The 16,870-nt window shown below is 40.4% G+C and overlaps 2 protein-coding genes across 4 annotated transcripts; one reads left to right on the top strand and one right to left on the bottom strand.

Moving 5' to 3' along the window:
• Window positions 1-1,538: 1,538 nt before the first annotated feature.
• On the bottom strand, window positions 1,539-9,486 carry LOC130195709 (ubiquitin-conjugating enzyme E2 Q2-like). 2 transcript variants are annotated; one of them, XM_056417379.1, is made up of 13 exons: window positions 9,212-9,486; window positions 7,299-7,403; window positions 7,026-7,148; window positions 6,873-6,938; window positions 6,636-6,785; window positions 5,758-5,842; window positions 5,595-5,655; window positions 5,411-5,501; window positions 5,261-5,319; window positions 5,117-5,165; window positions 4,924-5,019; window positions 4,065-4,131; window positions 1,539-3,978 (listed from the first exon to the last, which is right to left on the bottom strand). In XM_056417379.1, exons 1-13 carry the CDS (start codon window positions 9,368-9,370, stop codon window positions 3,947-3,949), a joined length of 1,143 nt encoding a protein of 380 aa, XP_056273354.1. In that variant the 5' UTR covers window positions 9,371-9,486; the 3' UTR covers window positions 1,539-3,946. The 2 variants fall into 2 exon arrangements, with proteins under 2 accessions (XP_056273354.1, XP_056273353.1); XM_056417378.1 differs by having other exon boundaries at window positions 6,636-6,788; window positions 9,212-9,485.
• A 3,502-nt stretch (window positions 9,487-12,988) lies between these two features.
• LOC130195045 (UDP-glucuronosyltransferase 2A1-like) lies at window positions 12,989-16,624 on the top strand. Of its 2 annotated transcripts, XM_056416293.1 has the most exons (3): window positions 12,989-13,132; window positions 14,087-14,129; window positions 14,691-16,624. In XM_056416293.1, the coding sequence occupies exons 1-3, from the start codon at window positions 13,012-13,014 to the stop codon at window positions 16,312-16,314; spliced, it is 1,788 nt and encodes a 595-aa protein (XP_056272268.1). In that variant the 5' UTR covers window positions 12,989-13,011; the 3' UTR covers window positions 16,315-16,624. The 2 variants fall into 2 exon arrangements, with proteins under 2 accessions (XP_056272268.1, XP_056272269.1); XM_056416294.1 differs by lacking the exon at window positions 14,087-14,129 and having other exon boundaries at window positions 12,993-13,132.
• The last annotated feature ends 246 nt before the right edge of the window (window positions 16,625-16,870 follow it).

The raw sequence follows: 16,870 nt of genomic DNA, 5'->3' as shown, positions 1-16,870 counted from the left end.
ATAAGACAGGTGTTGCTCGACTTTCATGGAAAAAAACAAAAAAGTGAATAATTTTTTTGTAAGACATATGAACCTCGGAACTGTTTCATATATATATACATACATACATATATATATGCACACACATAAGTACAAGTTAAAACTCATCTGCTTTCACCTGAAGAAGCTGCAGGGCGATACATGTGTTCGCCACTAGGTGGCAGTAGCGAGTTTTGCCATGACTGGCGCCGTAATTTTTGTCTTAAACAAACAAGTTAGACCAGCATATCACAGACGGTGACGCAGCTATTAATGTGAGTGAGTCTGTCTCGGTGTTTACAGGTGAGAAACGTACACAAGCGCCATATATAAAATAGTGTTGTGTTCGCTCGCTTTGGCGGTGATATATTTTGATAGTTATAAAGTGTGTAGTAATTAAAGAGAAGACAGTTAATTCGCTGTTTAGCTAGCAGATGCTGATAGCGCGCTAGCGTTCTAGCGTTTCCGGTTCTGTGCTGTGACGCCGCTCGTGACTCGTGACGTCACGGAGCGCCGAAACAGAGTTTGTATATAGAAGTGATTTCCAGCAGGAATTTACTCTGTGCATCTCACACAGAGCCGCCCTGACCTGTGACAGGGTTGGCTCTGAGATTCAGAGTCGGGTGGGTGGGACGGCGATTCTCAGAAACTTCAGACTGAGATTCAATCGCCAGGAAAAAAGCAAACACGAATCAAATTACTCCAAAACAAGACTATAATGCTTGTAAATCAAGTTTATTCACACACATATTCACGCTACTTTGCATTAAAAAACGATATATATGTATATATATATATATATATTGTTTATATATATATATTAGGGCTGTGAAAGTGCAGGTGACTTTTTTTCGTCCCGATGTGCGCGCACACGCCGGCATCCGAGCTCTGCGGCGCGCGAGACGGAGATCGGAGTCGTGTTAACGGGACACTAGAGACAGAATGACATGCTGCTGGAGAGACGACCAACAGACGTATTGGAAGCTCATTCTGCGCATGCGTTAAAAAAAATTAACTCATTAATCCTGTAATTTAATCATAACGCGTTATTTTTCACAGCACTAATATATATATATAAAGTGTGTATAAATATATATACACATAGATATATATACATACATATATACACACACACTCGAGCTAGATTTGGCAGGATGTAATTGTGATGGATTATTTGTCCATTGTTGTTGTACTACTGATTCTAATAGGGATATGAATTCATCGTTTGTTAGTAGTAAAACCATTAAAAAACTAAAATCGTATGTATTTGAATATGACAACTGGTTAATGATTGGTTAAAATATATACATATTTTTTTAATTGTAGTTTGTGGAGTATTTTAACTATTTGATAGTATATTGATTTCAATTACAGGTGCTTTCATGGCAAATGTTTGTTATGCTGTCATCCTTCACTGTAAATACAAAACTTCAATGAAACCGAGACCAATGAAAGTATTTGATGCAGATTTGCAAAACCGTCAGACAGGAAACAACACTTTGATACAAAAACAAGTCGTGTCAGCAGTAAATCATTTTATTCATTAAATATCAACATCAGCCCAGTACATCTGCAATCCATTAAGCAACAGTGAAAAGAATACACAGGGAAACAAGTAAAACAGCAATAATCTTTAAATTCTTTATTCATAAACTTGATGCAAGTTTACAAATTACTGTACATGGTCAAAATGTCTTCAAATGGAAAATGAGAAAATAAAATAAAACCAACGGTGCCAGACTGGATCGTGATTGGTTAGGGGCCAGAAAATGAATTGACAGGTGAGCTAAATGAACCTTTTCCAAACACAGAGCAGTTTGATAAGTGTGCGAGTCTGTTCAATAAGTCACGACGACCACACTCTGAATCGTCTCTGAATGTCCCTCTGAAGACAACACCGGCCCTTTAGAAGAGGACTCCTCTACCGAGACCGGATAACTCCGCTGTATCAGACACGTAACAACTGGATGGGAGCTGAGAAAACCACCAGCACTTCTCCTGATAGTTAAATATTTAGCTCAGAATGCATTTGTTGTTATAATTGACCTCTACAGGCACATTGTTGCCAGTTTTGCAAATGTTAATTTTTTAAATCAGGAATATTTAAAGATCAGACGCTGAAATCAAATCTACTTCAATACTTGGGATGAAAAACAAAGCATTAAATACTACAGTGGGAAATCATCAAGTCGCCGCATGGGGGTGGTCCTCATGCTACTGCAAGCCTGTTAAAATGGCATCCTTCGGCAAAAGTCCGTCCTCTTACATTGCCTGAATGAAAAGAAACACGCGGCCCGTATTATTGTAACGCTCGTGTTTTTGACATCAGATCCGTGTGTTTAAGCCTAAACGTCAGCGTCGATTAATCCAAGGAAATCTTCATAACTCAACATGTACTGATTCCCCTCCTAAGTATTGTTTGTTACTTGAGTTGCCTTTCAGACATACTTTTGCAGACTGTTAACAAATACTGCAAAAGAGCCGACAGTGAGCGATACAGTACGCGTCCTGCAGTTCGGGGAGCAGTAGTAGTGATGAAGTACTACGCTATATTGCATTGAAACGTACAATATCGTAAGAGTTTCAGTTCTTCTCTGAACGACCCGCCTCGTGACACACCGAAAGTGACAGCGACTCATATTTATGGTACATTGCTGTGGCAAAGGAAGCCCTGCGAATGGTGGATGTTCAGCTGTCGACTGAGAAAACCGCTGCTCAGACGAATCCAGCTGTGGCGACGTCATGCAACGGGGAAGCGGTCTTCCAATCCAAACTGGTCAGGGGCAAACCACTGCAATCCACGGCAGGAAGATATGAACAAAGTTGCTGCTAAACTGAGCAATATCACGGAAGAAAATCCAAACACATCCAAACACGTTTCATTTATTCCTTCTGTGAAGCCAATCTCATTGCGATATCTTTTAAAACAGTCGAGACGAGGCCGCGACGCAACACGCTGCTGACACACAGCTGTACACACAGGGCTTCAGTTTCAGCATCAATCTCGGCTTCAACCTCTGCAGCTTTAATCAATGAAAAGACCAACAACCAAACTGAACGCTGGCGGGGCTGTTGTACTGTGACAGAAATGAGGCAAAAGAAAGCTCTTTAGATCTGTTAAAACTTCTAAAATGACCGTATTGTTCATCTTATTATCACCTAGTGAACATATACGTTTCCTCCTCCCAAGATATGTAACATGGAGATTCTGAGATATTTCACGTCTTTCGGCCCGGTTTTTATTATCAACTACTGGTGGATTTGTTCACATACAACAGTAATTAATCTTAGTTCAACAACATCCCAATGGCCCGATATTCTTCACATATTTTAAAAAGTAAGAGCGAAAAGACACAGAGTAGTAGGTCAGCTCAATTTTTAAGAGAAGCTTCCAAAATATGAAATTAATTTACCGTCTAGGATGCTCAAATAAAAACAATAGCTGAATAATATTTCTATATTTGCATTTATGTACCAGTTAGTTTGCAAAAGGAAAAAAAAAAGGGTGATAATGTGGCCAATAAAAACAGGTGCAGGGAGGTGTGCCACACAAAGAGCTTCAGCATCAATCTTCCGTTAAAACTCCCATCTACGGGGCAACTGACGGTCAGTAAAGCCCACTTTGTCAAAGCAGCTAAACAAAAAGCATTTCCCCAAAACTTAAAAAGGGAGAAATGGTTTTTTTTTTAAAGACAAATGAGCATATTTAGAATAGAGGACCAGTGATGGCCTCACATCATCCACTTGACTAGAACACGGAGGGGAGAAGCAAAGTGACACCAGAATAAAGTCTTTGCTGCAAGCCGACAAGAAGCTTTTCGCCAGGAAGGTGATATATTCCCAGTTAAGTCAGAGGGGCGAGATATTCCAAGGAAAACAAGATACTTTGACCCAAAGACGTGTGTTCCCAGTGCATAGTGGTGGCTCCTTATCCGTCCTCTTTAGGTGGCGTGTACCAGCCTGAGGAAACAGAACACAGACACTTTGCCAATGGATCTAAACCACGGGCGTCTACTGAGGCCCGACATCGAGTCACATTTACTCACCATTCTTTTCGTGAATCTGCACAAGGGATTTGTACGACTGTTGTGCTCTGGCAAGATTGTACTGGTTCTGGAAAAAACAAACAGGATGTTGTTTGGTGGCCACATTCCTTGATATGCAGGAGAAACTGTATAAACTACAATCAACGAACAAACTAATAACATAATGTTCCCGGTCAGATGGGATTTCCTCTACATGCGACTATGATTTTACTTGAGACACTTTCCCCGTCACTTGATTTCTCAACTGAAACTCAACTTTCTACACAATTAGATGGCTTAGGGCCTTATTATTATGCTTCAAATCTACCACTGGTTTGAGCGCCTGGAACCACCTACCACTCCACTTTCTTTCTCCTGTTTTAAAACAAATATGTAACTTTGTGCAACGTCATTAGACCATGAATGTAAAATTGTCCTGAAGTGTGTCTTAGTATTACCATTTATAGGATTCATCGCTTCTCGCCGCGTGGCCATTGGAAACGGCTTTAAACACTTTCGACTTTAGAGGTGGGCGAACATCGCCGGATCGTTTGAAAAGTTGAAATTATAGCAGCAAACCACGATTTGCATTGTAAAGATATTTGGTAATAATGTCTACCCGAGCAGAGAATGAAGTCGCTCTCCCTTGTGTGTGTTCTCTGTGCTTTGCTGACTAGTGGGGCGCGCTCATGTCCATCAAACATGCACTAAACACAGCCAGCCCGCCGATGTAAGAGGAGCAACGACTTCAATTCTCTGCTTTACACATTACTCATCTGCATCTTTACATAGTAGATAGCTGTTTGATGATATATTCACGCTCTGAATATCGCAGACCACAAACCGTAAACACAGACACCAGACTGATGACTTCAGTTACCTTATTGGCTCCAAACTGCACCCTGGCTTTTCCTTTCACCAAAGTTGCATTTATCTGCATGATGACAGATTCTATGGAATAGGCACTGCTCCAGCCCTGAAAGCACACACACACACACACACACAAAACATTATTATGCTGTTAGAAGTTGAGGAACCTTTTGTGATACCATATATCAAACTCAGTTACAAACCTGTTTTGTGAGAAGCTCCATGCACAAGGCCCCTCCTCCGAGAACATAGCTGCAATGAAAAATACAAATTCAGTATACAATTGTCCCAGAGATTAAACTTCCATCAGAGCATTTCAGTCCAGGGGGAGACCACAGCACACTCACCCTCCAGAGAGAACAGGTGCGACAACCCGAACAAAAGGTGGGTCAAAAGGGAAATTATCCTGTCGTGTAAAGAAAAACAAACACACTGTGAGTCTCGGGAAAAAGTTTTTCCTGAATAAGACAATTGACAAATATCATAACAGGACTCACTTTATAAGAGAAATCGAGCAGAATGTAGTCCACTCCTTCTTTTTCTTTTAAGACCTGCAAGTCGCTATGCAACGGACTATCTGGGTCGACCCTGTAATGCAGAACGACAAGTCAAATCTAACAGAAGACAATATATACAACTCAATATTTGAAAATGTAAAAGCAAATGAATGTGGGAACTTACATCCTTAACTTGACATGCCATTCATAAAGGCTGTCACTGACCAGTTCACAGGAATAAATACCTGTGGAACACACGACACAAACACGGAGCGTTACTTCGATCTGCTGGCGAGACGCTCAAACATTAAACGTCCTCACTGTGGGGGAATGTGTCCTTCAGTCACCTGTCTTGTAACTCTGTGATCTGTAGATCTCCCTGAGTTCCTTCATGAGGCGGTCTGAGGCTTGCACAGAGCCAGACACGGCACCCTGCAACACACATCACAACGCTAAACCACACGGGTGGTGGGACATGTGGACAAATATGCAGTCAGACACCCCGAGGTGCAAGTCCTTTACATTTCTGTCATTCAACAATGTCACAATTGAGCATTTTCAACATTTGAAACGAACAAAAAGAAAGTTACACGATCCTAAACTCTTCTTCTCTGAGCCCGTAAGAGAAACCTTTCATCAGTTGGGGTTCCAATGCAGTAATGACACGTTATTTTAGGATGTTGACCTTATTCTGACCTGGAGAATAAAGTAAGCAGTAAAATGTAACCAACTATTGCCTGGTGTTTTTGTTTTCTCTGTGGTATCTTTTATGCTCTGCGGCAGCCGTCACACAGTGTCAGCAGTGAAAGAAACGCTGAGTCTGCATTTTGGACGCAGTGTTGCTGTTGATCTGAACATGATGAAACTGACAGAAGGAATACAAAAATGTGGCTATGAAACTATTCAGGAGACGGCGTAGTGATCTGTAATTTGTTGCATTTAGCCAAATGTTTGTCGATCGGAAAAATATCCAGATTTGCTAAACTTGATAACAATGGACTCATTGAACCGTGAGCATCTCCTTGTTCTTTTTCTTACTACAGAGCAGTGATTTATGATGCAGGACTTCGATGAACACTTTTTATCTTATGCTACTCATGCCATTTTCAGGTCGTAGTTACAGTTTGTGAACAATATTTGGGCTGACACGAGAAAAAACTGAACGTGTTACATTACAGCAACCAAACCATAAAAAAAGAAAAACAATTCCTCAATGAGCACTGACATTCAAGTGATCCTGTCTCTGGTTTTTACGAATCTTCTCCAAGATGGCCAGATTTTCTTTTTCTATCCCGTCATCTTCGGACTTTTTCCCATCAACTGGCTCCTCTTCTTTCATGTCGTAATGGTCCAGGTCTTGGTCCAAGTCGATGTCCTGCTGTCAGTGGATCAATGATGTTTAGAAACCAGATGGAAAACTACGGGGACCTTTCAGAACAATATCATTAACACACATAGTTACCTCTCCCATTTCATCCTCTTCTTCCTCTTCTTCCTCTTCAGATGTGACCTCATCTGACGGCCCATCCTGCAGTGATGAGAAACCTTGTGAGTTGACAAACATCAGGTCTTAAAATGCAACACAATTGAATGTTACACTTTTTCAAGGGAGTACCTTCTGCTCTTGGGTAATCGGGCCAGCTGGAAGAGGCTGGTCGAGCATTTCTACATCTGGATGTTGCGGCAGGTTGTAAAGCCGACAGAGATCACAGATGAGGCGCTTCAACTGCTGAAGGAGCTGCGGGTGAAATCATCCAGATAAAACATCAATTAGGAAAGGGTAACTGCGAATAAACAATTGTACCAAGTTCTCACTTTCACAGCAATAATTTAACATTTTTATTCAGAGCAAGCCTCTTTGAAGCTTGACCCTCATCAGCCAACTCACCAGTGTGCTGCCTTTTCTCACATCCTCTAAGCGCTCCAACACTTCCGCCAGACTTGGATCATCGGAGTCAACAAACCATATTGGGGGCGTTGAGGGATAAGATTCCTGCAACAGAGGGAGATGGGCGTTTAGCAAGTCATGCATGTATGTGAAGGGATTTATTGTCTACAGATTGTACTCCAACCACCAAAACTAAATGTTGACTAGGGATATCTAATCTACATAAAATGTTTAAAGTGTATTTCAAAGCTTGAATGATATCAGACAGAGTGGCTTAGTCCACATAAACACACTGAACAAAATGATTCGCCAGTTTTAGGGCGGGAATATTTCTAAAATGGAAAACACTGCACATAAACGGTGATGTTTGGGAATAAAGTTACAGATGGGTTGGTTATGACTCTGGGAGTGTTTAATATACATGGGAGAGATTCCAGATACGGGAAAGACTCCCATGTTTACAACTCAACAACAAAAGTAATTTGACAAATCAAGACAGTTGTATAAGTATGATGTTCGTCACGCAGGGTTTAAAGTACTCTGCAATAACCATTTAATCAGATTGTAAAAACCATGTGGCTGACATGATGCCATTGTTTGGTTTTCAGACCCGTATGCATCGGTGTAGCCAGGTAGATCAGCGTTCAGAAAAGCTGTATGCCTAATCATGACTTAAATGTTAAGTGAGCGCTATTCAACATTTTAGCTACCTCCATATATTTTCAGGGAGATCTAGCACGAACCATCATAAAGCCAAGGGGGAGGGGGGCTGACTGATTAACTAATTCTATATTTTCTAAAGGCTTATTGCGATACTGAATGTACTCTGGTATCTTTGAGACTGAGTTGAGTCAAAGACGATGCGGACGACCAACACAGCTCGAGTCTCAACATGTCTGTGGGTCTCAAAATCGAGCAGAAGTGTAACTGCGTGTGTGGAGGGGAGGAGGATGTGGTGGGGACGTGAGGATGGTGCGCGAGTGAACCATACAAATACAGGTGCAATGACAAAGAGAGAGCCCCCGGTTTGTTGGTGACATCACCTACACGTTCTGGGGGTTGACTTAATGCGTTTTGCACCAGTATCAAGATTATTTACAAGACTAATAATGTGTATGCACCGCTTCAAAGACGTGGTGTTGAAATAAAAAAATGTTTCAATCTACGTAATCATAAATGTACAGGTGAGCTCGCATTCTTAGTTGAGGCTCAGTATAACACAGTGAACACTTATTGTCGTCATTATATCGCTTTCTATATAATGTTGGTGTCCTGATAAAGGAACTGATAACGTCACAGTTTTAATATACGTTCGCCACCGGGATCGGTCTATTTCCTGAAAAGGCAAAACACCCACAGTGGAGCTACACTCCGTTAAACCGCCTCAATGTAACGTTAAATATATAACGTCATTTAAAAGGGACATTCAGCGCTGAGCCTGTGGAGATTAACGCATTCTTATAAATATATATATTTGTTAAAACAGCCACAATGTTGTGAAACTCCCCCCTTTTGACAAAGCTAACGTTAGATTAAACCAGACCGGCTTAAATTGAGTAATTAGAAAGTTATCGGCGGCAACAGTAACTAACTGTTATATTTGAGCTAACGAGCCGAGCTAGCGGCGAAGGTAGCACGAAGCTACCGCGGCGTCGTTTCCTAAACCTCGGCTTCTTCTGCACTTTTCCCAAAGTAAATCCAGCATCAGTGCTGTGTTTGTTTTCTTGATTATATATATTTTTTGGTGTGGTATTTTTTATTAAGTCTCGGTTGCTTTAAACACGACGTGGAAATAAAAGCGAACACTTAAATCGCAGTACATTTGTAAACACGGAACCTTCCGCGCAATGATTTGGTTTCAGTCGATAGTCAGTGGCTGGTTTAGCTCGTGCGCAGTGCTGGCCTGGACTCACCGTGATGTTGCAGTGAATGATCAGCAGCTTCTCTCCTGTTACGTTAAATTGGCAACTGAGTTCGTCGGGTTTCCAGTCTATTATTCTGAATCGTTCGTGGTTCGGGTCAAAGATGGACTCCAAAAACTTCAATTCGGCCTTCAGCCCCGAAACCGACATCTTCTACTCATCTCAAACCACCAGGCCGCTGGCAGAGGGGAAGTCGGGGCGGAATGTGACCGCGCAGTTGAATTGGGTCTAGGGATCTCGCACATTAGCGTGAGAACAACAACAAAGGGCTGGAGGGTTCGGTCTCTGGTGAACACTGTCAGTGGAATATGACAGTACTGACGGTGTACAACTGAAATACATTTAAATACTTTAATGATTTGGTGTTTTATTGTGTGTGTTTTGTGTGTGTTACATTACATAATTTTATTTGGAAGTCAGTACTGGACCTCCGGGGGCTTTTGCGGCCCCCGGAGGTCCCCTGGCTGTTTTCTTCTCTTTTTTTTGTCACAAATGAACTGCACTACATAACTGTGTGGTCCAATCTCCAGTTTTAAAAACCTTTTCAACTTTTAGTTTATACTGTTCTCTATACCTACCAGGGAAATGTTTCTATAATAAGATGACCACAAGCTAATTGACATACACACATATTATTTTATATACTTTAGTGTGTTCTGTACTTAATGGGAACTTGCAGGAAACAGAGGGCCCTACAAATATTGCCATTGGGCCCCCAAAACAGATCAATCCAGCCATGTAAAAAAAAGTGGGCATAATCAAATCCCTTTCTTAAATACCAGTCAGGAAAGGGCTTGATTACCAGGCAAGTTTTTCGCTTGGTCTAATTTTTTATTTATTTTATTTATCTCTGATAACACTTGCAGTAGAATGCAGTCCAAAACAAACCTGTACTATCTTTGTGAAGCAAACAAGTTCAGAGTTTTTGTAGCTGTTTTAGAGGTGAGATGAATACCTATGTCGGGTACCAACTATGTTGCAAACCATGGCCTTAACAACTTCTACAGCTCCAAACTTATCGATCAAAGCTTATTAATGTCCCTTCCCCCTGGAAGTATGACACATTGCTCAATGGTTTGGTTGTTGAATTTTGAGGGGTTGTAGTGGTAATGATACGCCTGAGCTCCTACATCTCGCTCCTGCATCAAACTAAATAATTATTTGACTTAATTGTGTCATCCTTGTCTTCTTTTGTAGTTATGTGATTCAGTGTTCTCTTTTCACTATAGCAAAACAAAAACATAAATTCATGTGTGTGCAACATCAACAACTGTGTTCCTGCTACAGAAAACATTATAAATAAGATCTCAATTTATTTTTACACCTTTCTCAGACGTGTGCTGATTCTATAAAAACCCCAAATCCTAAAGTTAACAGAAGACCTAAAATCCATTTTACTCCCCCATGCAGGTCTCTATGAGATGGGTAAACATATGGTATTACAAGTATAAGCAAAGATTGGAGCAGTAGTTTTCAACATGAGTGTCAGGACCCCCAACAACATAAATCTGAGGGGGCATGAGTTTATTAACATAACATTAAAGAACAAATTCATTTATTACTTTATTGTGTTTTTTTGCATTTAAATTTGAAGATTTACAATTCTATACCAGTATAATTGATCAAGTTCCTGAAAAAGTATTCAGCTAAAACATTCTGGGAGGGGAAACTCAATATTTGACCTGGCCGTCACCGTATGCACCTGTGACTGTGAGGTGTAAAAAGTAACTTATTTTTTGCCAGATTGTTCATAAACACTGCAACGGATTAGAGTATCATGTGACAGCAATATGCAAAAAGCGGAGGATTTAGGTAAGTTTTAATAAAAAGCACGGTTATGCACACATAAAGAAAAGCGGTCATGGAGTGTGTGTTTGGTTGAAACATGGTCAGTGCAGTTGCGTGACGTTAACAGAAGGTAATGCTTGTCAACAGTTATTGCAATCAACTAATGTTATTTTAGTTGGGAAAAAAGTTAAACATTAATTACTTGAAGAATGAAATGTTGGTTTGGAGTCCAAAATCCAAGACTTACAAACATTAACCCAGCAGTTCTCTGTGTGTGATGTTGTAAAGTTGACAGCATTGGTATAAATACTGTATGCCAATGATGGTTGTTTGGTTAATGAAATAAATTGCACCTCAATATGTCATGGTTTCCAAACAATAAATATAATATGTAATGTTTGGCTTCAAAATACATTTGGAATACAGTCTCTTTTCTAACTTTTTTCAGTCTTTTTAAAGGGAACATATTATGCAAAGTTACACTTTCATATCTGTAGTTTGGGATCTACTATAGACTACATTAACTTGCTTTAATGTTCAAAGAACATTAGCCTTGCAAGAAAGAGCACTTTTGCAAAGGTTCTCAAGTTGTGGGTGGAGATACTCAGATGGCTCATTCACCCATTCACATACTGATGGGAGGGGCTATCATGCAATAACTAACTAACATCATACAGTATAAGCACATCGACGAGCAATTTGGGTTCAAGTATCTTCCCAAGGACACATCGACATGGACATGGAGCCGGGCATCGACCCACGATCCTCTGTTTAAAAGGACTACCCTGCTCCACCACTGAGCCCTAGTTGCCTGTAGGGGGCAGTATACGCACAGCGAGTGTGCAGAGGAGCATCTCACCAGTCAAGAGTACTGATCCACGATCCGCGGACCATTTCCGTATAGGCCTACCGTATTTTGAATGAAACAAAAAACAACTAAACAAAAGCGTACACGGACCGAATAAACAATCTCTGACGTTATCACAGGCTGTACAAGCTGGATAACCGTTGAACTGAACATCTAAGTCAAATACATGATACCAAAATAAACTAATTTTGATCATCAACATCAAACTCAAAGTAATAAATAATTGAATAATTAATCTATATCAAGGTCAAACTGACCATCAAACTCAACGTAATGACAAAATACAGTACATCTGTACCTAAAAAACAAAATAACCATAAATAATCAAGATGAGATCTTTTTGTTTGTGAAAGAGAAACGTGAAATGCAATTATACCTTTATCACAGTGACATCAGTCAGATTTTAATATGTGCTTTTCTTCTGTTGGCTACTTTTGGATTTGCCGTTTTTAATAAATAAGTTATTGTTCCCCCACATTTAAATAGTTGGTAAGGCAAGACAAGTTTATTTAAATAGCACATTTCAACAACAAGGCAATTCAAAGTTCTTCACATAAAACCATTAAAAACCTCTAAACATAATGCCAGAGAAAACAAGATTTCAAAATAATTAAGAACATTCATAAAAAATTTTAAAACAGTAAAAAAGCAAGAAATAGAATAAAAGTTGCAATGCAGTTGAAGAAAAAAAATGCAGATGCAGAAATTGATTGATATGCTTGAATCTGGTTAAATTAAAGGCAACAGCAAACATAAAGGTCTCTATCTGTATTCAGGAGCTGAGGGTCTCAGCAGACCTGCAGCTTTCAGGGACTTTGTTCCAGATATGTGAGGCACAAAAAGTGAACGCTGCTTCTCCATGTTTCGTTCTGACTCTTGGAACAGAAAGTAGACCAGTCCCAGATTACCTTTTAAAGCAAAAAGGTAACACTTCTATACATATTCATGGTTTCTTTGACTATTGCATTTGAATATTGTGTAACTGTATATCTACAACCCCCTGAACAGAATTCAGATCAAACTCTCTTTGAATCTGCCGCCCCCTGAATGCAACCTTTGACGAGTGCACACCTTCCAGTTCTTACACAACAGAGCGGTTCCTAGTACATGGCATGTTACCACATATCGGCCAGTCATGACATTGAAGGACAGACCAGGAAGTGTATTCACCACTTTTTCTTTCAGACTGTGCATGAATAACACATTATTTAATGACTCATTAAGTTGGATTGACTTTTCTGTACTGGTGGACTTAGGTAAGTGTTAATAAAAATCTCTTATGCACACGTAAAGTTAAACAGCCATGGAGTGTGTGTTTAGTTTTCACATGTCAGTGCAAATCTAGGTAGTTGTGTGTACTATTTATTTAAAGTTTAACAAGTTCAGAAAATATTATTTATTAACAGGCTATACTTATGTTTCAAAATGTTAATATATTTGTTGTGTATTTTAGCCTCAATCATTTATATAAATCAGGCCATCGGAGAAGTTTATATAAGGGACAACAATCTTTAAGTACAGTACTTGAGTTAACGTACTTATTTATTTTTCCAACACTGCATTGCATGTTATAATATGATTGTAAAGATCATTAAACATGCAATTTGAAGTTGGATGGGCTTTCCTGTACCTGTGGTTAATTTAAAAAAGCTCTGTTATGCACACAAAGCAAAACAGTCATGCAGTGTGTGTTTTAATGAAACCTGGTCCGTGCAAGTTGAAGTAGTTACGTGTGCTGTTTCTGTGATTTAACAAAGTAATGCTTGCCAACAGGTATTGCAATCAAGCTATATTTTAATTATTATTTCATTAGTTTTGCTGCACGCTGGTCTAAATGGTAAATGGACCTGTACTTAGTATAGAGCTTTTCTAGTTTTCCAACCACTCAAAGAGCTTTAACAAGTCATAATTCAACCACATTCACACAGTGATAGCTAAGGTACCACCTGGCCATCAGGAGTAACTAACATTTATACACCGTAGACACAGCTACGGCAGCAATTTGGGGTTGAATGTCTTGCCCAGGGACACATCGACACTGTCTAGCCGTCGATTCTCTGATTGAAGGAGGACCCTGCTCACAACTGAGCTACAGTCGCCCCCAAGTAGGGGCTATAGCGCTGTCACCTCACAGCAAGAGGGGCCGGGGTTAGATCCCCTATCTGTGTGGAGTTTGCACTTTCTTCCTGTGGCAGCGTTTGTTCCCTCAGGGTTCTCCGGCTTCCTCTCAAAGTCCAAAGACATTCAGCTGAGGTCAGTTAGAGACAAAATTGTCCGTAGGTGTGAATGTGAGCGTGAATAGTTCTGTGTCTCTATATGTGCTCTGCAATAAACTGGTGAACCCTCCTGCCTTCGCCCGATGTCAGCTGAGATCGGCTCCAGTGCCCCCACGACCCTAAATAGGATAAAGGGTTTGAAATGAATAATAGCATTTCCCGAGGTGTTGTGTTGTGTCTTTTGGGCTCACGGTTTAGAGGGGAAACGTCTCTATGGAGGAAGCACTCAACAACTCATAGACATCTGAAATGTGACAAGGATTCTAAACCACAAGTTTAATCTTTATCAAGTGTATTTAAACATATGTGTTTTTTATATTTAATTGCAAAGTAAGTCACTATTGCTGTCAAATTATTTTGTGAGTAAAAAGTGCAATATTTCCCACTGAAATGTAGTTGAACATTAGTATAAAGTGGCATCAAATTACAGAGAATATGTTCTTCAGAACTTTACTCAAGTACAGCAGTAAACATACTTGCATTTCATGACTGTAAATACACAAATGTGCATGAAGATCTCCTTTTGCGTATTTTGTAGGTCTCTGAGGGACGTCAATATGAAGGTGCCTCCCTCGTCTCTGATCACCTTTCCTCTACTCTTGTTTCAACTCTCCGGTGCATTTGGAGGCAAAATCCTGGTGTTCCCATTGGACGGTAGCCATTGGATAAATATGAAAGTACTCATCGAGGAGCTGCATTCAAAAGGCCACGAGGTCACTGTGATTCGGCCGTCCGATAGCTGGTTCGTCAATGAAAAGTCTCCTCTCTACACTTCTGTCAATATTCCCAGTCCTGGTGGATTTGAGCAAAAGTACTTTGAAGCCTTCTTGTCTCGACAGCTGGAGATCCGTCTTCAGGGCAGACATGCATCTTCTTGGTCTAAACTCTGGTCACGTATTCAGATTGAGCTGCTGGTTGTGAACCATTTCTCTCTGCTCCACAAGGCAATGAGTGAAATTGTCGTTCAGATGTTTGAAGATGAAAAACTGATGCAATCTTTCCATGAAGCCAAATATGATGTGGTTTTGACTGACCCTGGTGTCGGTGTCGGGGCAATGCTGGCACGTCGGCTCCAAGTTCCTCTTGTTTTTAATGTCAGGTGGACCATTCAAGGTGAAGCTCATTTCCTTCTTGCCCCCTCGCCTTTGTCATACATTCCTTTCACTGCAACAGAGTTGACAGATAAGATGACCTTTCTACAAAGAATAAAGAATGTTTTGAGTTATAATTTAGGGATGTACACAATGTCATGTATCACAGAACCTCATTACAAACCAGTAGTTAAAAAGTACTTTGGTCCCGATGTGGATTACTCAACGTTTTTTCTGGAAGCAGATATCTGGCTTATGAGGAATGATTTTGTCTTTGAATTTCCACGTCCAACAATGCCAAATATAATCTACATGGGTGGATTTCAGTGCAAACCTCCAGAGCCACTCCCTGCAGACTTGGAGAAGTTTGTCCAGAGCTCTGGAGATCACGGGGTCATCATGATGACCTTAGGATCCATGGTTGGGAAGCTTCCTCAAGATATCGCTGAGGAGATTGCTGCAGGGTTTGCTCAGCTGCCTCAGAAGGTCGTCTGGAGGTACATGGGACAAAGGCCAGCCAACCTGGGCAACAACACATTATTGGTCAACTGGCTGCCACAGAAAGACCTTTTAGGACATGCCAAGACGCGAGTGTTTGTGGCCCATGGCGGCACTAACGGGGTTCAGGAGGCAATTTACCACGGAGTTCCCGTAGTTGGACTTCCTTTATTCTTTGATCAGCCTGATAACCTCTCCAGAATCAGAGCGAAGGGTGGAGCTGTGATTGTTGATATTGCCGAGCTCGACAGGCACATCTTTGCAGATGCCCTCAAGACGGCTCTTTACAATCCCTCTTACAAGGAAAACATGCAAAGGCTCTCAAGGCTGAGCAGAGATCAGCCCATGAAACCACTGGACCAGGCGGTGTTTTGGATAGAATACGTCATCAGGCATAAAGGAGCCCGTCATCTGCAGACTCAGTCCACCAAAATGTCCTGGCTTGTTTACAACTGTATTGATGTCATTGCTGCTTTGTTGGCAGCTGTTTTGCTTGTAACATTCATCTGCATTTCACTTGTACGGTTACTGTGGAGAATTATTTTAGTTGGGAAAAAAGTTAAACATGAATGACTTGAAGAATGAAATGTTGGTTTTGTCTGCAAAATATAAAATTGACCATCATTAACCCAACAGTTCTTGAAATAATTCTGAGGTTGGCATTTAAATAGTTGTAGCATTGTCTTAAAGATCACTCAACTGAAACAATGAAGGGCTGATGAAACATGGCAAAACAGACTTTCTCCCATGGCTGCTTTTAATGTCTCTGGGTACAATGTGCATGGGAACAAGAGTAAAGGTAGAGGATTGTTAATCAATGTGAAAGAGACAATCAAATGTAAACGACACATGAAACAGATCTGGATTAAATTAAAGAAAGATCTCCCCTTGTTGTTTTTTATATCGACCAGTAACAATTTGTTTTAGAACATCTTAAGAAGAAACTTCGGATGATAACAAACCAAATGAGTCTTACTGAACTGATGCAAGGACCAACAGTAAAGGATCAACTCCTCCTGGAGATAAATGTCAGTATTTAATTTTTGGGATGGATTCGTCTTTTCTTCTGTCCAGCAAAGATGCTGAGAACAACAGCAAAACTTGTTTGACTACCATTAGAAAGTAATAG

Source organism: Pseudoliparis swirei, chromosome 6 (genome assembly GCF_029220125.1).
Source record: "Pseudoliparis swirei isolate HS2019 ecotype Mariana Trench chromosome 6, NWPU_hadal_v1, whole genome shotgun sequence".
Lineage (NCBI taxonomy): Eukaryota > Metazoa > Chordata > Actinopteri > Perciformes > Liparidae > Pseudoliparis > Pseudoliparis swirei.
The sequence above is the reverse complement of the archived record's forward strand: the minus strand, read 5'-3'. Positions and strand labels throughout refer to the sequence as shown.

Bases quoted from the DNA above. Each gene is read 5' to 3' on its own strand.
- LOC130195709 (XM_056417378.1), bottom strand. From the start codon at position 9,370: ATGTCGGTTTCGGGGCTGAAGGCCGAATTGAAGTTTTTGGAGTCCATC. The intron at 5,656-5,757 runs GTGACTGAAGGA...TGTGTTCCACAG, and splicing joins ATCACAGAGTTACAAGACAG to GTATTTATTCCTGTGAACTG. The intron at 5,020-5,116 runs GTTTGTAACTGA...GTGTGCTTTCAG, and splicing joins TGGAGCTTCTCACAAAACAG to GGCTGGAGCAGTGCCTATTC.
- LOC130195045 (XM_056416293.1), top strand. From the start codon at position 13,012: ATGACATTGAAGGACAGACCAGGAAGTGTATTCACCACTTTTTCTTTC. The intron at 13,133-14,086 runs GTAAGTGTTAAT...TTGTTCCCTCAG, and splicing joins TTCTGTACTGGTGGACTTAG to GGTTCTCCGGCTTCCTCTCA. The intron at 14,130-14,690 runs GTCAGTTAGAGA...CGTATTTTGTAG, and splicing joins TCCAAAGACATTCAGCTGAG to GTCTCTGAGGGACGTCAATA.